The sequence below is a fragment of the Balaenoptera physalus genome (assembly GCF_965194825.1).
Source record: "Balaenoptera physalus genome assembly, chromosome: 15".
In the NCBI taxonomy this organism is placed as follows: Eukaryota; Metazoa; Chordata; class Mammalia; order Artiodactyla; family Balaenopteridae; genus Balaenoptera; species Balaenoptera physalus.
Window position 1 is genome coordinate 17,145,791 of NC_138894.1, and position 22,317 is coordinate 17,168,107.

The 22,317-nt window shown below is 43.7% G+C and overlaps 1 protein-coding gene across 1 annotated transcript in view; it reads right to left on the minus strand.

Annotated features, from left to right (window-relative positions):
- TCF7L1 (transcription factor 7 like 1) overlaps nucleotides 1–22,317 on the minus strand; it is a 159,655-nt gene that overhangs the window by 5,122 nt on the left and 132,216 nt on the right. Inside the window, exons 4-7 of the mRNA XM_082425914.1 lie at nucleotides 20,051–20,134; nucleotides 1,974–2,106; nucleotides 928–1,030; nucleotides 540–623 (exon numbers count right to left, since the gene is read on the minus strand). Of these exons, the coding sequence (XP_082282040.1) occupies nucleotides 540–623; nucleotides 928–1,030; nucleotides 1,974–2,106; nucleotides 20,051–20,134 (404 nt within the window). The remainder of the gene's footprint in view (nucleotides 1–539; nucleotides 624–927; nucleotides 1,031–1,973; nucleotides 2,107–20,050; nucleotides 20,135–22,317) is intronic.

Below are 22,317 nucleotides of genomic sequence, written 5' to 3' on the forward strand. Positions count from 1 at the left end.
GCAGGTTTCCTATATTTGGTGCTGAAAGCAGGTAGGATGAAAAACACAAAAGAAGATGCAGCGGGTCTGAGGCCAGGGTACACAGGGGGGAAAGAAGGGCTTAGGCTGTGGGTTGCACTTCTTTTGTCATTGGCGGTACCACTGTCAGGTAGATCGGCCACTGAGACAGAAATCCCCTTTCACTGTTCCCCTCTCCTGACATCATTGCAGGAACAATTAATCTCCCAGCCTCTGGCTTCAGAGTGACGTACTCAAAATGCTTCAGTGCCACAAAGCCCAGCCCAGCCCGTGAGGGGACGTGCAGGAGGGTTGAGTGCGAGGGCTTTGAAATGCTTCTCTTAGACAGATGGGGCAAGAGTGAGCTGAGCCTATGGTCTCCATCCCCACCTTATCAGAGAGGCAGGAGGAAAGGTGAGCACCTGCCTCCTCGCTTACTGCCAAGAGAAAGCTGTGTAATGGTCAGAAATGGCAGGGACGCTGGTAGACAACCATTCCCTGCACTGCCACCTCCTGCTCACAGCTCCAGCCCCAGGACTCACCTGGACATTGAGGCATTCATGGCGAGGGCAGGGTAGGGGTGCCGGAAGCCGCCGGGAGGAAGGGAGTACATGGGCTGTCCTTGCCTGTAAGGGCCAGGAGCAAGGAAATCTGGTCAGCAAATTGGCTAAAATGGGAATGTTCAGGACAGGGAAGGAGAGGCGGTTGGGAAGAAAGGATGAGAAGTAAAGGCAGGAAGTAGGAAGGAAGAGTTGGGGGGACACTGCCCTGGGGAGAGCAGGGAGGTCTGAGTCCTGGGCTTTGGTGAGAGGGCTCCACGTGTGGGGGTGGGGCATCTGTATACGGACCACCAGGACCGGCTGGAGGTACAGAAGTTAGAGCTCAGCATAAGGAAGGAGGGAGGGTAAGAAAGGCTGTAAGTTTCCTTACTGTGGGACGAGCCAGCCGAGGGGATGGGGGATTTGCCCGACAGCTCCGGGAGACAGTGGGTAATACGGAGACAGCTCAGATGGGTGAGGGGGCCGGGGGATTCCTGCTTCCAAAGAGAGATGTGTCAGACAATTCCTTGGCCCTACATTAACACCTTAAAATAATATCAAACAGGAGGTTCCTTGCCCTATATTCCCAGGTGCCCTGGAGCTTGGAAGGCCCTTTCTTTTATTATCCCTGCCCTCTGTCACCAGTAACTTCCAGCTGCTCATACAGGAGTCGTCCAAGACACAGGCAGGAAATTTTGGACTGAGAGACCCAAGATATCCCCAGAGTCATCAGCTAGAAAAGCTGCCTCATTCATGGAAAGATAAACTTTGGATCTCTGTTCCACATTTGTCCTCCTTATTATCTGTAACTTGTAGTAGCTGTGATTTCTCTAAAGATGAGCTCCAAAAATGCTTTGACCCATGGAAACTCTATGGGAATTTTATGAAGACTATGGCTCCCTCTGGGATGGAGTTTGGGGGAGCAAGTTAAAAACAACAAGCCAACTCAGTCTACTGCTTTATAGCTATACTTGTGTCTGGCTAGACTGTTTACTTCCATATGTTCAGTTTAGGGCATAGGTTTTTGGTTTAAGGAGGCACAGCCTGCAGCCGGCTAGACTTCAAAGTCAATGAGAAAGGAGATTTTTTTTCCCCTTCCAGGTCATTCCAATCTTAAAGTTTTAAGAGATTCTAAAGTAAAAGAAGCAGTGGCAGAGCAACACCAAATGCTTGCTGTGGAGCCAGGCCCTATGCATCATCTCGTTTAATCTCCTTTCATCCTCACAATGACCCAGTGATGCAGAAGGGACACGTAAGGCACTGATGAGCGAACTGAAAAGGCTAAACTTAGTGGGCAGGGTTAGAGACAATTCAGAGTTGGAGACATGGTTTGAACCCAGGTCTGTCTGATTCCAGGGCTGAAATACTCCCCGAGAAGAAAAGCCCACCCCCACTGGAGCTGTGGAGCTGGTCCAGCCTGAGCAGCCGCTGACTCACCTGTCTTTGGATCGATCTCTGGGGAGAGGTGTGTGGGAGGGGAGCCAGGGGAGAAGTGGTCGTTGCTGTAGGTGATGAGGGGCGTCAACGGATGCATGTGGTGCGGGTGCTGAACAACAGGAACTTTATTAGACTGAAAGACAGAGAGAAAAAGACTAGGGACAGTTGCCAAGGAGATGGAGAGTACGGGCAGACCTCAGAGATACTGCAGGTTCCGTTTACTGCTTTATCTGCAGTAAAGCAAATCACACACAGTTTTTGGTTTCCCGGTGCATAAATCTATTTTTTTTTGAAAAAGAAAGTTTTTCTTTTTTTTGGCTGTGCTGCACGGCGTGTGGGATCTTAGTTCCCTGACCAGGGATGGAACCCGCACCCCCTGCAGTGGAAGAGCAGAGTCTTAACCACTGGACTGTCAGGGAAGTCCCTCCCAGTGCGTATAAAAGCTATGTTTGGGGCTTCCCTGGTGGTGCAGTGGTTGAGAATCTGCCTACTAATGCAGGGGACACGGGTTCGAGCCCTGGTCTGGGAAGATCCCACATGCCGCGGAGCAACTAGGCCCGTGAGCCACAACTACTGAGCCTGCGCGTCTGGAGCCCGTGCTCCGCAACAAGAGAAGCCACGATAGTAGAGGCCCGCGCACCGCGATGAAGAGTGGCCCCCGCTTGCCGCAACTAGAGGAAGCCTTCGCACAGAAACCAAGACCCAACACAGCCAAATAAATAAATAAATAAATAATAATTAAAGGTGCTAATAATTAAAAAAAAAAAGTTATGTTTACACTATACTGTAGTCTGTTAAGTGTGCAATGGCATTAGGTCTAAAAAAATATGCACATACCCTAATTAAAAATACTTTATTGTGGGCTTCCCTGGTGGCGCAGTGGTTGAGAATCTGCCTGCCAATGCAGGGAACACGGGTTCACGCCCTGGTCTGGGAAGATCCCACATGCCGCGGAGCAACTAGACCCGTGAGCCACAATTACTGAGCCTGCGCGTCTGGAGCCTGTGCTCCGCAACAAGAGAGGCCACGAAAGTGAGAGGCCCGCGCACCGCGATGAAGAGTGGCCCCCGCTTACCACAGCTAGAGAAAGCCCTCGCACAGAAACGAAGACCCAACACAGCCATAAATAAAAAATAAATAAATAAATAAACCCAAAAGTTAAAAAAAAAAACAAAAAACAAAAAACTTTATTGTCAAAAGGTGCTATCATCTGAGCCTTTAGTGAGTTGTACTCTTTTTGCAATAGTGACATCAAAGATCATTGATCACAGATCAGCAATCACAGATCAGCATAACAAATATAATAATAATGAATAAATTTGAAATATTGCGAGAATTACTGAAATGTGACCCAGAGACACAAAGTGAGCAAAGGCTGTTGGAAAAATGATGCTGACAGACTTGCTGGATGCAAGATTGCTATAAACCTTCAATTCATAAAAAATGCAATGTCTGTGAAGCACAGTAAAGTACAATAAAACAAGATATGCCTGTAAAACCTGTGGTTATGTACTTGGTTGAATAGGTACCAGGTATTTTCCATGCAACATCCCATTCAGCCCTCGAAGAGTACTTGAGAGAAAGAAGCGGTCTATACAGCAGAGAAGGAACCAACAGAATTAGAGAAGGGATTACATCCACCCTCCTACGTACCCTCTTCAAAACAGCCCACCATCACTCACTTCATGTGTACTGTGTGGTGCTAAATGCTACAGGCTGCTCAATTATGAACCATGCTCTGTGTAATCTCAGGGACTTTAGAACACACGCTTTCCTTTTCAGTTTTTTTTTTTTTTTTCTTTTTGGCTGCATCGTGCAGCATGAGGGATCTTAGTTCCCCGACCAGGGATCAAACCCATGCCCCCGGCAATGGAAGGGCGGAGTCTTAACCACTGGACCACCAGGGAAGTCCCTCAACACACGCTTTCCAAATGAATCTCCTAGAAAGGGTAGCTCATGGGTTCACATCTGAGACTGGTAACAGAGCAGTGAGGGAATTGTCACCATCAGACCTCATATAACCAGTTGTCATGTTCAGGGTTTACAGACACCACCAAGAGCACTTAAAACAGTTCTCCCTGGAGAGTTTCAAACACTCTGCTGACCTAATTATCACATTTCATTTACAACACCAGAGAGTGTAAGGAGCACATTTTACGTAACTGTTAAGAAAGCAAAAACACTGGCATGTCACCAACACATCCTGCTTCAGAAATGTTAAAAAAGGGAAAAACCTGTGTGTCCTAGAATTAGTAAACTGAATTAATTTTTAATTGTTTTGACACTGTCTGACTTAACAATAAAGATTTTTATTATAAAAATAGCTATCGTCCTTATTATAACCTAGCAAAAAAGCTATGATTATCTTCATTTGAGGAATGAGGAAACTGAGTGGGGAAAGATTAAGTGACTTAGCCTGAGCCACAGGGCTAGTAAGTGGTAGAACTGGATTCCTATCAGCCCTTTATGGCTCTAACACACCAGGGTGTCTTCTCTTGCACTACCTGGCACCTCAACAGCCTAATCAAAACATCTGTCAGAGAAAGGACTGACACACATTTTTTCGGATAATAAGGTAAATGAGTTACAAGTGGAGAAGAGATTTATTAAAAAAGAGATTCGTAAAAAGGATGATGATTTGGTGGCATCTCAGGGGCCAGAATTCCAAACTTCTGTCTTCCCAGTTGAATGTTTCGTTTCATAGATTCCTGAGCCCTTCTGCCTTTTACTCGGTGCCCCCTGGGTGCTAATCATGCAAGCAACTATATGTACATCTCCTAGGCATTCGTGTGCTGACAGTAATCTTGCTCCATTTTCAGTGGGCTAAGCAGAGATGAGAGGCAGAGTCCTGGAGCAAGGCCTAGAGCCCAGGGGCCCAGCTCTCAGACTCACAGAAGTGAGACCAAGAATGCAGATGGTTCATAACCAAAACCACTAGGTGGCGCTGGCACACGGCTGGACCCTGCTGGTACCTCACCTTGAACAACTTCCTATCACCACCTTCAGTGGGCACATTTGACGTTGCACAATAAATTCTAAAATTCTTTTCTTCTTACTGTTTTCACCTGTTCCCTCACTGGCTTTTGAAGAGGTCTCCACGTACATGAACATTCCGCACAAATGAGAGTATAAAAAAATTATTTTAAGGTCAGATTTCTAGGATCCTGATGCAACTCAATGATGCACTGAGGTTTCCTGGAAACAGCTTTGTCTAAAGGGTGATTTTTAGTATCATAAAAGCAATAGAATTATTACTAAAGTGATAGTAAATGATAAAAGAATTACACAGAATGATTACAATTTTTAAAAAACACATAAATTCTATGATTAAAAAAAAAAAACTAGAGGCAGTTCCGTGGTGGTCCAGTGGTTAGGACTCGGTGGTTCACTACCATGGGCTGGGGTTCAATCCCTGGTTGGGGAACTAAGATCCCATCCCACCAGCCATGCAGCGCAGTGGAAGAAAAAACAAACAAACTAACAAAAAGACTAGAAGCACACCAAAATGCAAACAGTAAGTATATTTGAGTGGTGGGACTACAGGTGCTTTTGTTTTTCTTATTTCCCTTTCTGTATTTTCCAATTTAATTATTACTTACTTAAAACTATACTTATGATGAACACAAATTTCCTAAGAAAGAAATATAAACTATATTATAAAACATTTAGAAAACACAATCACACACACACAAAAAAACAAACCAAAAAAACTCCATAATCACACTAGCCTAACCCAGTCACTATTATCATTTTGGCATATCTCCATTCATTTATACTTCTTGTACATCTGTTTTTCATTTATATCATTTATAGCCATCTTTTTTTAAATTTAAAATTTCAGCTTTATTGAGGTATAATTGACAAATAAGATTGTTATATATTTAATGTGTACTATGTGATGATTGGATATATGTACATAGAGCCATCTTAAAATACTTAATAGTATTATGAATCCTGACTGGCCATGTGCTGTTGAGTTTGGCTTCATCAGAAATTGACAAACAGGACTAAAGGTCTGGAAGGCTCGGGTTCAAGATGGTGGAGTAGAAGGACGTGCGCTCACTCCCTCTTGCAAGAGCAACGGAATCACAACTAACTGATGAACAATCATCGACGGGAAGACACTGGTACTCACCAAAAAAGATAACCCACATCCAAAGACAAAGCAGAAGCCATAATGAGATGGTAGGAGGGGCACAATCACAATAAAATCAAATCCCGTAACTGATGGGTGGGTGACTCATGAACTGTAGAACACTTATACCACAGAAGTCCACCCACTGGAGTGAAGGTTCTGAGCCCCACGTCAGGCTTCCCAACCTGGGGGTCCGGCAACTGGAGGAAACAGAGACTCCACTCTTGGAGGGCACACACAAAGTAGTGTGTGTGCATCAGGACCCGGGGAAGGAGCAGTGACCCCATAGGAGACTGAACCAGACCTACCTGCTAGTGTTGGAAGGTCTCCTGCAGAGGCGGAGGGTGGCTGTGGCTCACCATTGGGACAAGGACACTGGAGGCAGAAGTTCTGGGAAGTACTCCTTTGCATAAGCCCTCCCAGAGTCTGCCATTAGCCTCACCAAAGAGCCTGTAGGCTCCAGTGCTGTGTCGCCTCAGGCCAAACAACCAACAGGGAGAAAACTCAGCCCCACCCATCAGCAGACAAGCAGATTAAAGTTTTACTGAGCTCTGCCCACCAGAGCAACACCCAGCTCTACCCACCACCAGTCCCTCCCACCAGGAAACTTGCACAAGCCTCTTAGATAGCCTCATCCACCAGAGGGCAGACAGCAGAAGCAAGAAGAACGACAATCCTGCAGCCTGTGGAACAAAAACCACATTCACGGAAAGACAGACAACATGAAAAGGCAGAGAGAGGGCTATGCACCAGATGAAGGAACAAGATAAAACCCCAGGGAAACAACTAAATGAAGTAGAGATAGGCAACCTTCCAGAAAAAGAATTCAGAATAATGATAGTGAAGATGATCCAGGACCTCAGAAAAAGAATGGAGGCAAAGATCGAGAAGATGCAAGAAATGTTTAACAAAGACCTAGAAGAATTAAAGAACAAACAAACAGAGATGAACATTACAATAACTGAAATGAAAAATACACTAGAAGGAATCAATAGCAGAATAACTGAGGCAGAAGAACGGATAACTGACCCGGAAGACAGAATGGTGGAATTCACTGCTGTGGAACAGAATAAAGAAAAAAGAATGAAAAGAAATGAAGACAGCCTAAGAGACCTCTGGGACAACATTAAACGCAACAACATTTGCATTATAGGGGTCCCAGAAAGAGAAGAGAAAAAGGACCCAAGAAAATATTTGAAGAGATTATAGTTGAAAACTTCCCTAACATGGGAAAGGAAATAGCCACCCAAGTCCAGGAAGTGCAGAGAGTTCCACACAGGATAAACCCAAAGAGAAACACGCCGAGACACATAGTAATCAAACCGGCAATAATTAAGGACAAAGAAAAATTATGGAGAGCAGCAAGGGAAAAATGACAAATAACATACAAGGGAACTCCCATAAGGTTAACAGCTGATTTCTCAGCAGAAATTCTACAAGTCAGAAGGGAGTGGCATGATATACTTAAAGTGATGAAAGGGAAGAACCTACAACCAAGATTACTCTACCCGGCAAGGATCTCATTCAGATTCGATGGAGAAATCAAAAGCTTTACAGACAAGCAAAACCTAAGAGAATTCAGCACCACCAAACCAGCTCTACAACAAATGCTAAAGGAACTTCTCTAACTGGGAAACACAAGAGAAGAAAAGGACCTACAAAAACAAACCCAAAACGATTAAGAAAATGGTCACAGGAACATACATATCGATAATTACCTTAAACGTGAATGGATTAAATGCTCCAACCAAAAGACACAGGCTTGCTGAATGGATAATAAAACAAGAACCATATATATGCTGTCTACAAGAGACCCACTTCAGACCTAGGGACACATACAGACTGAAAGTGAGGGGATGGAAAAAGATATTCCAAGCGAATGGAAATCAAAAGAAAGCTGAAATAGCAATACTTATAGCAGACAAAATGGACTTTAAAATAAAGAATGTTACAAGAGACAAGGAAGGACACTACATAATGATCCAGGGATCAATCCAAGAAGAAGATATAACAATTATAAATATATATGCACCCAACATAGGAGCACCTCAATACATAAGGCAACTACTAAGAGATCTAAAAGAGGAAATCGACAGAAACACAATAATAGTGGGGGACTTTAACACCTCACTTACACCAATGGACAGATCATACAAACAGAAAATTAATAAGGAAACACAAGCTTTAAATGACACAATAGACCAGATAGATTTAATTGATATTTATAGGACATTCCATCCCAAAACAGAAGATTACACTTTCTTCTCAAGTGCTCACAGAACATTCTCCAGGATAGATCACATCTTGGGTCACAAATCAAGTCTCAGTAAATTTAAGAAAATTGAAATCATATCAAGCATCTTTTCTGACCACAATGCTATGAGATTAGAAATGAATTACAGGGAAAAAAACATAAAAAACACAATCACATGGAGGCTAAACAATACATTAATAAATAACCAAGAGATCACTGAAGAAATCAAAGAGGAAATCAAAAAATACCTAGAGACAAATGACAAGGAAGACAAGATGATCCAAACCTATGGGATGCAGCAAAAGCAGTTCTAACAGGGAAGTTTATAGCTATACAACCCTACCTAAAGAAACAAGAAAAACCTCAAATAAACAATCTAACCTTACACCTAAAGGAACTAGAGAAAGAAGAACAAACAAAACCCAAAGTTAGCAGAAGGAAAGAAATCATAAAGATCAGAGAAATAAATAAAATAGAAACAAAGAAAACAATAGCAAAGATCAATAAAATTAAAAGCTAGTTCTTTGAGAAGATAAACAAAGTTGATAAAACATTAGCCAGACTCATCAAGAAAAAGAGGGAGAGGACTCAAATCAATAAAATTAGAAATGAAAAAAGAGAAGTTACAGACACCACAGAAATACAAAGTATCCTAAGACACTACTACAAGCAACTCTATGCCAATAAAATGGACAAGCTGGAAGAAATGGACACATTCTTAGAAAGGCATAACCTTCCAAGACTGAACCAGGAAGAAATAGAAAATATGAACAGACCAATCACAAGTAATGAAATTGAAACTGTGATTAAAAATCTTCCAACAAACAAAAGTCCAGATGGCTTCACAGGTGAATTCCATCAAACATTTAGAGAAGAGCTAACACCCATTCTTCTCAAACTCTTGCAAAAAATTGCAGAGGAAGGAACACTCCCAAACTCATTCTATGAGGCCACCATCACCCTGATACCAAAACCAGACAAAGATACTACAAAAAAAGAAAATTACAGACCAATAACACTGATGAATATAGATGCAAAAATCCTCAACAAAATACTAGCAAACAGAATCCAACAACACATTAAAAGGATCATACACCATGATCAAGTGTGATTTATCCCAGGGATGCAAGGATTCTTCAATATATGCAAATCATTCAATGTGATACACCATATTAACAAATTGAAGAAGAAAAAGCATATGATCATCTCAACAGATGCAGAAAAAGCTTCTGAAAGAATTCAACGCCCATTTATGATAAAAACTCTCCAGAAAGTGGGCACAGAAGGAACCTACCTCAACATAATAAAGGCCATATATGACAAACCTACAGCAAACATCATTCTCAATGGTGAAAAACTGAAAGCATTTCCTCTAAGATCAGGAACAAGACAAGGATGTCCACTCTCACCACTATTATTCAACATAGTTTTGGAAGTCTTAGCCACGTCAATCAGAGAAGAAAAAGAAATAAAAGGAATACAAATTGGAAAAGAAGGAGTAAAACTGTCACTGTTTGCAGGTGACATGATACTACACGTAGAGAATCCTAAAGATGCCACCAGAAAACTACTAGAGCTAATCAATGAATTTGGTAAAGTTGCAGGATACAAAATGAATGCACAGAAATCTCTTGCATTCCTGTACACTAATGATGAAAAATCTGAAAGAGAAATTAAGGAAACACTCCCACTCACCACTGCAACAAAAAGAATAAAATACCTAGGAATAAACCTACCTAGGGAGACAAAAGACCTGTCTGCAGAAAACTATAAGACACTGATGAAAGAAATTAAAGATGATACCAACAGGTGGAGAGATGTACCATGTTCTTGGATTGGAAGAATCAATATTGTGAAAATGACTATACTACCCAAAGCAATCTACAGATTCAATGCAATCCCTATCAAATTACCAATGGCATTTTTTACAGAACTAGAACAAAAAATCTTAAAATTTGTATGGAGACACAAAAGACCCCGAATAGCCAAAGCAGTCTTGAGGCAAAAAAACGGAGCTGGAGGAATCAGATTCCCTGACTTCAGACTATACTACAAAGCTATAGTAATCAAGACAATATGGTATTGGCACAAAAACAGAAATATAGATCAATGGAACAGGATAGAAAGCCCAGAGATAAACCCACACCCCTATGGTCAACTAATCTATGACAAAGGAGGCAAGAATATACAATGGAGAAAAGACAGTCTCTTCTGTAAGTGGTGCTGGGAAAACTAGACAGCTACACATAAAAGAATGAAATTAGAACACTCCCTAACACCGTACACAAAAATAAACTGAAAATGGATTAGAGGCCTAAATGTAAGACCGGACACTATAAAACTCTTAGAGGAAAACATTGGAAGAACACTCTACGACATATACCACAGCAAGATCTTTTTTGATCCACCTCCTAGAGTAATGGAAATAAAAACATAGATAAACAAATGGGACCTAATGAAACTTAAAAGCTTTTGCAAAGCAAAGGAAACTACAAACAAAACGAAAAGACAACCTTCAGAATGGGAGAAAATATGTGCAAACGAATCAATGGACAAAGATTAATCTCCAAAATATATAAACAGCTCATGCAGCTCAATATTAAAAAAACAAACAACCCAATCCAAAAATGGGCAGAAGACCTAAATAGACATTTCTCCAAAGAAGACATACAGATGGCCAAGAGGCACATGAAAAGCTGCTCAACATCACTAATTATTAGAGAAATGCAAATCAAAAGTACAATGAGGTATCACCTCACACCAGTTAGAATGGGCATCATCAGAAAATCTACAAACAACAAATGCTGGAGAGGGTGTGGAGAAAAGGGAACCCTCTTGCACTGTTGGTGGGAATGTAAACTGATACAGCCACTATGGAGAACAGTATGGAGGTTCCCTAAAAAATTAAAAATAGAATTACCATATGACCAGCAATCCCACTACTGGGCATATACCCAGAGAAAACCATAATTTAAAAAGACACATGCACCCCAATGTTCATTGCAGCACTATTTACAATAGCCAGGTCATGGAAGCAAGCTCTATGCCCATCGACAGACGAATGGATAAAGAAGATGTGGTACATATATACAATGGAATATTATTCAGCCATAAAAAGGAATGAAATTGGGTTATTTGTAGAGACATGGATGGACCTAGTGACTGTCATACAGAGTGAAGTAAGTCAGAAAGAGAAAAGCAAGTATCGTATATTAATGCATATATGTGGAACCTAGAAATATGGTACAGATGAACTGGTTTGCAGGGCAGAAATTGAGACACAGATGTAGAGAACAAACGTATGGACACCAACGGGGGAAAGTGGCAGTGGGGGGTGGGGGTGGTGGTGTGATGAATTGGGAGATTGGGATTGACATATATACACTAATATGTATAAAATGGATAACTAATAAGAACCTGCTGTATAAAAGAGTAAAATAAAATTTAAAAATTCAAAAAAAATAAATAAAAAAATCAAAGAAAAAACAAGGGAAGGGGTGTGTTGGGAAGAGAGATGAAATAAACACAGCAGAATACTGATGGTTGTTAAGGCTAGGAGATGGGGACATGGGATTTCTTTGTACTGTCTTGTTTTGTATATGGTTGAAAAATTTTGCAATAAAATTTTTAAAAAGAAACTGACAAACAGCACCGAATGGGTGGCAGAGTTAAGTACAAAGCAGGGAAATGTGAGTTATATTTGAAAATGCAGGTCCCTCACTTTAACACTCCATGAGTTATTATTATTGGTTCCCATTAGGTGGCATCATTTTCCCAAAAAATGGACTGGGAAGTTGTGGGTTCACAGAAAGAAAGAGGAAGGTAGACTTTTCCTTGGTCAGGCTGGGAAGACGAGGCCTCTGGGACTGATTAGCAAAGATCACTCTCTTTAGGGCTGACTCCGGGAAAGCTCTCCTAGGAGGCTACCATCCCAAGAAAAGTTCCCGCTTTTTTTGCTCCTTCGCTGTCCCCAGGGGCAGGATGTCCACAGCATAAACCCAGGCCAAGGGCAGGAACTCTGAGAACCACCACACGCCTCTCAGTGGACAGCCTGCTGTGCAAAGAGCACGCCCAACCCAGGGTACAGGTGTTCCCTGGGCAAGGTAGCCGAGTCCGGTTTTATCCAAAGAAGAGCATCTCAGAGCCGCCTTGGACCTGAATCCTTCCAGCCCATCACGCAGACCCACCCCTTTCCCAGCTCAAGTGTTTTCTTGTCTATTTTGGCCTGTTTCTAGGGTTGGTCCAAGCCAAAGTTCTCCTTGAAACTCCTGGTCCTGAGGAAGCAATTCATCCTCTCTTCTACTGTTCATGACTTTCTTCCAAGCTCTAAGTAAAGCCAACACTCCACCGCAGATGGACCAGCCACCTCTCCACAAACCGTCCTTCCATGAGGCCCTGCCACTCTCCACCGCCTGCTTCTCTCAGCAACTGGTTTGAGGCCTTCACAAAGCCTCCTGCTCCTAGTGTTCATTCACTATCTCCTTCTCTTCCTGATCTGAATTTCAGCGATCAGAAGGATAACGTTTTTCAGATCAGGCAAAGAGAAGCCTTAATTCTGTGGTATCACCTACAAAGCAGACACAGACCACCCAACAGGCTGCCCAGAAAAGATCCTCACAGGTGCACAGGTTGCTAACTGTACCTGATTTTATATGTTTAAGAAATATGCTCTATCCACAATCAATCGTCTGTTTAGTGATTGAGAAAACCTTCTCTTCTAGCAGGCCAGAACTGTTTTCAGGAGATTATGTGCTTAAATGCAGGACTTGCGGGAAAAAGCAAACTGGTTTGTTCCTAAAATACCAGTCCAGTCACAGCGGTGGATTTATAACATAAGCAGGGGCAAAGAGGAACTTAATTAAAGTTGAGGGAAAAAACTCCCAATTCTCTCTGTGTGTGCACACACACACACCCCACTCTCTAACAAATACCACTTTAAAGGCAAAGTGTAAGCTCTTTGCCAATTCTGTCATCATATCCTATTAAAGAAAGGAAATTTGAACATGTGTCTCCTATACAGAATTTTCGAGAGAAATGGAAATTCACTTTTATTTATTGGGTAAATGTTTGTGGAGACTGTCTACACAGCAGGGACCGAGTTGGGCAGTCAAAGGGCTGGAGGCCAACAAGCAGAGGTGGAAAGAACCTGGGTCTCTGACGACAGGGCTGGATTGATGATCTAATTGGCCCTGCAGAAAATACGGATCCCAGGTATTTATGTTGCATCAACTATGTGCCAGGCACAGTTCTAGGTCTTGTGAAAAGGCACTAGAGAATCTTGTCTTTTTAGACAAAAATACCTATCCTTGCGTTAGGTACATTCTAATTGGACAGACAGACAGTAAGCCAAATAAATAAATAACTAAAATATTAGATAGTGATAAATGTTAAGGAGAAAAACCAAGTCAGGGACAGCAGATAAGAAGCGAGGCAGGTGTGGGTTATAAGTTACACACGCTGACCAGGGAAGGCCTCAATGAGAAAATGACTTTTGAATGAATACACGAAGGCAGTGGAGTGAGATGTGTGGGCATGAGAGGGAAGGGTGTTTTGGCAGAAGGCACCCAGCGCATTGGCTCCGAGGTGGGCAGGATGCTCTGCGTGTTTGAGGAACCCCCAGGAAGGCAGTGGACCGGAGCGCAGAGAAGAAAATGACGGGATGAGAGTCTATATTAACGTACTAACATAACAAATATTCTCTGAGCTCCTCACAGGCGGCAAGCAGTAAGCTGAAGGCTGTGAAAGATGTGAAGATAAATCCAGGGTCTCTGTAGGGCAGCAGCAGAGAGAAAATGCTGCAGGGAATTAGAACGTGCTTTAGGTCCTTCTTGGAAGCAGTGGTACATTTCTGAGGTCTTTGCAAATTGGACTGGGCACAAAATTCTTGGTATAAATCTTTCCTTATCAAGACTCTCCCTTTTCTACTGTTTGCTGGCATTAAAGGCAGCAAAAGAGAATCCTGAGTTTACCTTTATTTTTGCTCCTCTGACACTGGCTTTTTCCTTCCTGCATAGATGCTTGCAGGAAAAAAAAAAAACCAAATTAAACCCTTACAATTCAGACTGTTGCCAGGACGTGTCTAGGTAAATGTCAATTTTCATTTACTTTGTAGAATTCAGGTGAGTGCTTTCAAGCTATACACTTGAGTTTTTGTTTTTATTCATTTATTTACTTGTTTTTAATTTTTTGGCCATGCCGTGCAGCATGTGGGATCTTAGTTTCCCGACCAGGGATGGAACCCATGCCCCCTGCAGTGGAAGCACGGAGTCTTAACCACTGGACCGCCAGGGAAGTCCCTAGTTTTTGTTTTTAAAGCCCAGTTTCACTTTCTTATTGCCCACTGCCGTTTTTATTGGTTGTGTGGTCTCTTCTTCAGGAACACTATTTGTAGACTGGTTTTTAGTTTCTGTCCTCTATCATCATCTTTTTCATCTGTGTCATCAGTGCACAGACTTGACTTGTCACGATGTCCATGAGCTGGGACACACAAGTAAGGTTTCCCAAAAGCTAAATCTCAGTAGCAGAAACTAATAAAGGAATGATGGAGGTCGATAATCTTCAATGCCTGCCATGAATCGTGGGTGCAAGTTTGATGAGAAACAGGGCATTTATGTAACTTCAAAGCCTCTCCCTACGGAGCGCTTATTAATTACAAAGGGAAAGAATAACCTCACAGAGGAAACACATGTCAGACACCACCTGAATCAAACGATCAAAGCCAACATCACCGACTTTGGGACAAATGGACAATAAATAAATAAGAACAAATGGACATCGGACTCCCGACGTGATGCACGGAGAGGCATACATCAGTGCGGTGGTGTTCTTGCCAAAAATGCACAACCTGAATCTAACCATGAGGAAACCTCAGACAAACCCAAATGGAGGGACATTCTACAAAATAGCTGGTCTGTACTTCCCCAAAGATGTCAAGGTCAGGAAAGAGAAAGGATAAGGAACTCTGAGAGATTAAAGGATACTAAAGGACCGGCAACGAAATGTAACCTGTGATCCTGGGTTGAACTGTGGACCAAGAAACACATACAGCTTAACAGACATTACTGGGACATTTACTGAAATTTGAATATATATTGTGGGTTAGATAATATGAAATGTTAATTTCTTGATTTTGATAACTGTACTGTGGTCATTGTAAGATACTGTCTTTCTTCTTAAGAAATACATCTGAAGTATTTAGGGGTAAAGGGACACAATGTTTCCAACTTACTGGCAAATTGTTAAGAAAAACTCATATATACTGCATGTGTGTGTGTGTGTGTGTGTGTGTGTGTGTGTGTGTGTGTGTGTGTGAGATAGAGATAGAGAGAGAGAGAGAGAGAGAGAGGGAGAGGGAGGGAGTGCGGGGTGGGCAAGGGATGGGGCAAAATCTCTAGATCTAGATAAAAAGTATATGGGAGTTCATTGTATTATTCTTGCAATTTTTCTGAAAGTTTAAACTTATATCCAGATAAAAAGTGAATACTGTGTAGTAGGAACTGAAATCAGCACTGGAGGTAGAATGGAGCAGCAACAGGCTATACGATGAGTTTTGGGGTCTACACGGGTATATTTATAAGATGGAGAAACTATACAATTTAAAAAAGGAAACTTCGATGAATGTTTTTAATCGAGAACTGGCATGCTGAGCAAAGTCAGGCTTCTCAGCTCTCAGCTCAGCTACTTCTTCGGAGCAGTGAAGACAGTCACCCTTTAGGAGGGCTTCCAGGCCCTGCCTTCCATTAGCCATTGGATGCAAAGCTCTGCGCCTCGCTTCTGAGCGTGGCCCAAAGCTTAGTGCTAAAACAGGGTGTTCACTATGGTTAAAAGAAGCATTCAGTCATCATCTAGAAAGCAAGTTACAGGTGTGCACACACACAGAAGAGAGACTGAAATGAACTGCTTGTGGGTTGTGGGATTACAGGTCTTTTTCTGTGTACTTTTGCATTTTCCCAAGTGTTCGACACACACATGCATTAATTTTCTGGTTTCAAAAACGATTTAATTAGGGACTTCCCTGATGGTTCAGTGGTTAAGACTCCGTGCTTCCAACGCAGGGGGGCGCAGGTTCGATCCTTGGTCGGGGAACTAAGATCCCACATGCCACACGGTGTGGACAAAAAATTAAAAAAATTAAAAAAAAAAAGATTTAATTAAAAATCCTGAACGAGAAGAGGAATTGGACTCAGGGGCAGAGAGGGGTTCAGAAGCGGGCATCTACCTTTCCCCAGATCACTGATTCTCCATCCATTCACAAATGCTTCCTGAGTACCTATTCTGTGCCAGGCATCATGACAGATGCTAGGTAAACAAATGTGAACAAAACAGTCGAGAGTCCTATCTTTGGGTTGGTTATACTCTGGAAGCGCGTACATTTGTTTTGTGTGGTTGGGCACAGCGTTCCGGGGAGAGGGTGGAGGGAATGACAGGGACCAGGCACGTGGGCCACGGTGAGGGATCAGGAACAGTCTACACGCAGGGATACTTAGTTTTTAAGAGCTTGTTTCGAAGGCATAAAAATTCAAGTGGTAATAACACGTAATTCCATCCCCACCCTGGCCCAGTTACGGCTTATTTATACACATTTCCCTGACAGGCAGCTTCGACATGACTTACTGCATCTCTCCAAGTATGCAGGCTGTTTCCTCCATTTGCCCTTCTCCCAGGGCCAAACTCATCTTAAAATATTTTGCTCTTGATTCCAAAAGGAATTCCATAATCAAGTGTTTTCATTTTTCTAATAAAAAAAGCCAGCGTCCAAACCTCCGACTACTTCCGGTAACCTGCTTCTCTGCTTATGCCTGCAGCCTACAGAATCCGGCATCTAATAAACTGGGATGGTCTCTGGCCCCTCCTTCCCTTTTGCCTCTGATATGCGCTGAGGGCAGTGAGTCTCAATTCTGTCTGCCCCTTAGAATCTTCCGGGGAGCTTAGAAAACTAAGATACCAGCCCCACCCCAGACCAGTTAAATCATATCCTTGAGAGAGCAGATGCTAAATTCTACAGGCTTATTACCTCCATTACCTTTGCAATGTGTCTATTTGATCTGGCACCTAGTAATTCGAGACTTCATCACCTCTTAGTCTGCTAAATGAACAGTATTTTAATTGTTCTTTCCCTTTCTTCATCAAAGCAGTGCTAGTGGTGGTGGTGGTGATAGTAGCAAGCTAGCCACCACTGAGTCTTATTCTGTGCAAGTTACAATTCTAAACTCATTACAATGTGTGGCCTCATTTTCACACAACTCTGAGGTCAAGTCCTCTTCTAATTCCTGTTTTATAGATGAGGAAACCAAGGCAAAGAGAGATGAGGTAATTTCCTGCAGCTGCACAAGTAGGAAGAGGTGGGGCTGGGATTCAAGCCCACTGTATTGAACAACCTCCAACACACAGGCATCTCAGGTTTGGCTCCTACATACACATACACACGTGTATCTCAGAAGTTAGAATGAGAAGCTCTGACTTGAAAATGGAAAATGGTGGTCTTCTTCCAGTCTACAGAATTTCAAGTTAATGTTAAGGTTTTCTACCATGAATATTCTTTAAGTTTTTGAGGTCTGTTTCTGTTTATCTATATTAGAGTGCAGAGTATAATAATATACAACTTACTAGAAAAGTATCCATTTTGCTATCTACCATGTAATGTATCCACTGTTCCCGGTTTTCCACTCTCAGACAAAACATGAGCCCCTGCTCCACCGCAGTCCTGAGATCATATCCGTATAACACACATCTGCAGCGGCTGTAGGTTTGCCTGGCAGTGGGAACTATGGGTAGAGAACCTTGCTAAGAGCTTAGGGATTTCATATATTTTCATGCCACTTACACTGAGATAATAAGTGAGGATGAGTAGCTGATTTATTTAAGGAAAAGAATCCAGAAGGAAAATGGAAGCTTAGAGAGGGCAAAAAAACCTTGATAATGTCTATTAATACAGTCTCCCAGAGCCAATGAAAGAATTATAGGAAGCAGAGGGTTGAGAAAAAGTTGGGCAAATGACTAGACTAGGTATTAGATGGCAAATGCATCGGGGATGGAGGTGGAAGGTCTAGCTCTTGTGTGAAGTTGGGCAGTGAACATTAGAAGGGAAATAAGATGATGCATCACAGGAGGAGGAGGGCCATACACAACACAGGCTTTTTATTTCATTTTTCAGAGCTGGATTGCTCTGTGCAACGGGGAGGATGGGAAACTCAAAGAGTCCATGTGTTAATTTTAAAGAGAATTCACTTCCTCTAAATGTAAATGAAGATTTTAGAAGATACGTAGACAGTACGTGAAGGATACTGGCTGGGGGATGCCACAGGATGGGTGGGGTGCGAGCAAAGATTTGAAACAGAGACAGCTGTGCTGAGAGGGGACAAGCCAACTTTGTGGCACGGGGGTTGGGATGCCATGTCCCCCACGATGACTGCCCACTAGAGGGCGCCTGCACCTCGCGCTCGGCCATTCCGAGCTGTCCTGGAATCTGGAGGGCCACAGGCCCTACGGGCTACTCAGGACTTGGTGACTGGCTGCAGACCTCTCAGGGCAGCCTGCACAGGACGGCTGGCCCTGCTGCTCACTGGTTTCTCCTAGAGATTGTGAAACAGCAATCCCCACCTGTCTCCCCAGTGGATGGCTGTGACAGTCACCTCAGAACTACACATGACATTGCTTTGTGAACTACCAAGGGCTCTGCCACTGTAAGCTGGTCTCACGATTCCTGGAAATCATATGGGCTCACCGTGCCATTATGTATCTCTCTATGTATACCTTCCTTCTCCTCAACTAGGCTCTAAGCTTTTAACGAAAAAGGACTATAAGGATATCTTAAAATGTCCTGAATGAGATGAAATACTACGCCTGGATTTGCTTGAAAACAACCCAGTGTGGGTGAAGGGAACCACTGAAATTTTCCCTAATAAAGTTTTAGAAGCATCATGTATTCCCAGGTCTCCCTGTCTGTAGAATGGATGAGTCACACCAGCTGGGGTTCCTTCTAACTGGACCCTCTGTGTTTCTGAGATCCACTGCACAGGGGACAACATCTGTTAGCTTGTGGGGCACGTGGGTTGCCCCAAGCTCTTAATAAAGTCCAGGAAAAGGGGATGCAGGGTCCCGGCTGGGAACACCTCTTATCCTAACGATTTCAGTCTGTTGCAAGCCCAGAGGTGAGGAGACCTGTCAGATCCCATGGCCCCTCCTCCCAGGACGCTCCAGACCTTCCTTTGTGGCTGTGTTGCCTCGGACCTTGGCAGGAAGGCCTCGGTTTCCCCTCCGGATTTTTGTTTGCCTATGTTATAATTTAATTCTTTTCTCTAACATCCTTTATAGAAGAGCTTCTTCAACTGTTGCCATGCAGCTCTGCAGGAGAATTGGGGGCTGCTGACTGAGCTCCAGCGGGAGAGAAAGGAGAGAATGGAGAACGCCGCTGCTCAGGTGGAGGGGCGGCAGGGCCTTGAGGACTGGGGTCACCAGCCAGGGGCAGGGCTGGCATTTCCGATGGCACAACATCCCGGGTGCTATGAGCGCGTGCCGAGGTGGCAGTGATGGAGGCGTGCATGGGCAACACCCTAACTGCTGTGCCCCTGACCGTTCGGCTCACACACTTGGGGCAGTACTTGCTAGAACTGCGGGAGGGTGGAGGCAGAGACATGGGACAAGTCAGCGAGAGTGTCCCTTCCATGCTTTAAGGAGAAACAGACTTACCAAGTGTGCTGGGGACGGTGACCTGGTATCCTTGACCGTGGCACTGGTGGGGACATCGAGGAGGGGCCATTTCATCTGCAGGTACTGCACAGGGGACAGAAAACAATGCAGCTGGTGAGTGGGGGCCTCTCGTGCGTCCCAAGTGAGCAGGGAGGTGCTCTGCGGTGGGGGGACGACTGTGGCTTATTTTACCTGCACGCTCCTTACTGGGTCAATAGCCAGAGATCAGAAGAGTGTAGAGCATACATTGACAACCACTACTGCCACCAGCCCCTCCGTCATTCTGGGGTAAAAACATGACAGCACAACTGACCAAAGTATTCAAAGACCCTATTGGTGAGGGTCTTCAGTGGTGGGACGAGCAAGGCTCATCAAGGGACCCAGGGCTCCCAGATGGTGACCCTGCCTGTTCATTTCCATCTCTTACAGCATCACACACAACACTTCCCAGGAAATAAACAGCCTCTCCAGAACTATCTGGTGAATGAATGAATAAAAACCATCTGCCTGACACTTCCAGGGTCACGAGTAATATCTATCCATATTCAAGGATGTGGATCTTTACTTCGTTGTAGTGTTTCTCGATCTTGAAAAGATTTTCCAGTACCCTACCCTCTCCCATGTATTACTGCAAAAAAACCAAACCGAACAATAAATCCCCAACACACACACACACACACACACACACACACACACACACACACACACACACACACACACACGTTGTCTTTAAATGAAAAGCCTCTCCTCAACCCCAGCATGGCAGAGTCTTGGGAAAGAGTCTGAGAGAGAATGGGTGGAGAGGCAGTGACAGGCTCTGGAGTTGAGTGTTCGTGGGTTCAGGTTCTCACTCTGCCAATTATGCTGTGTGACCCTGGATAAGTGTCTTAACAACTCTGAGCCTCAGTTTCTTCATCCATAAAGCAAGGCGATTATCATTAACTTTACACGTTGTTAGAAGGATTAGGGACAATGTCTAGTATTGAACACAGTGCTGTGCACGTGGAAGACATTTGATAAATGGCAGTTATTATTTTCATAAGCAAACCATTAGTCTTTGCCAGGAGCAAAATACACATGTTGTCTGAGTGTCAACACTGATATGGTGCTTCTGGGCAGCAGACCAGCCATGCAGCCTCTTTGTAGAATTCTTGAGGCCACTTTGAAAATTCGAGCTCTAATAGAATGTGGTGGCTCCAGGAAGAGTTTTCCCAAGGAGACAGAAAGAAGTCTTTGAATCATCCCTTGCTCTGGTCATTCAATTTCAGGGGAGGGGGATAAAAATCATGATTTGGCCTTGAGCTCTGAGCACAGGTCAGGAAAGGAGGATGGGCAGTGCCCCTTTGCTCTCCATCAACCACAAAAATTGACTGAGAGGGCAGGGGCTGGGCTTTCCAAAAGGTATCCACAGGCAGGAATAATAACCCAAGGACACATCTGCCAAGGGCCAGCGAGTGGCAGAGACAGCAGCTGGGATGGGCCAAGGATGCCTGGCCATGGGAGGTGGGAATGAATAAGGACAGTTCCACTCGGGACCCTCTGGTGCCCTGCCCCTCCCCCCACCTGAATGCCATCTCTATCCCTGTGCTTTGCTGATCCTATCTGCTTCCTTCCTTCACACCCTCACTCACCTATTTCCCTTCCCAGGAGCCTACACTTCCTAGATGAACTAACCGCGATTTAAATGCCTTTGGCAAGTGAATAGCACTGGACAAACATCGGTCTAGTGAGTTAAACTCATTTCCTCAGTGAACAACAACATTTGTGCTACGCTGGCAGTTTTCAAAGCAGACTTAACACACGTAAACCAGTTTAATCTCCGCAGCACCCCTGCTACGACAAGTCAGGGTGACTGTCCTAATTTTCAGACGAGCTAATGGAGGTAAATTCAGGGTAAATGACTTGCCCACGTTATGAGGAGGTGGAGCTGAGGTCTCTTGACTTCAAATCCCACACTCTTCACCACAACATGAGTCATAAAGCTTTTCCTAACACTGTCCTCTTGAACATTCCACTGCTCCCCACAGCCTCTGCTCTGATGGCCTTTTCTCTCTCCTTTTCCGTCTCGCACAGGGTTGGCCACCCAGAAGCTGAATGAATACATACACGGCCATGTTCTCCTGTAGGGACACTTGAGGTGGCTGGAGCTTACTTACCCTTGAGTGCTAACCATCACACTCGTTTCTCTACAACCCATATCAGGTGCTAAAGAGAAGTGTCCCAAATTTACCCCTCGCCACATGAAACACAAAAGAAGTGTTCCTAAA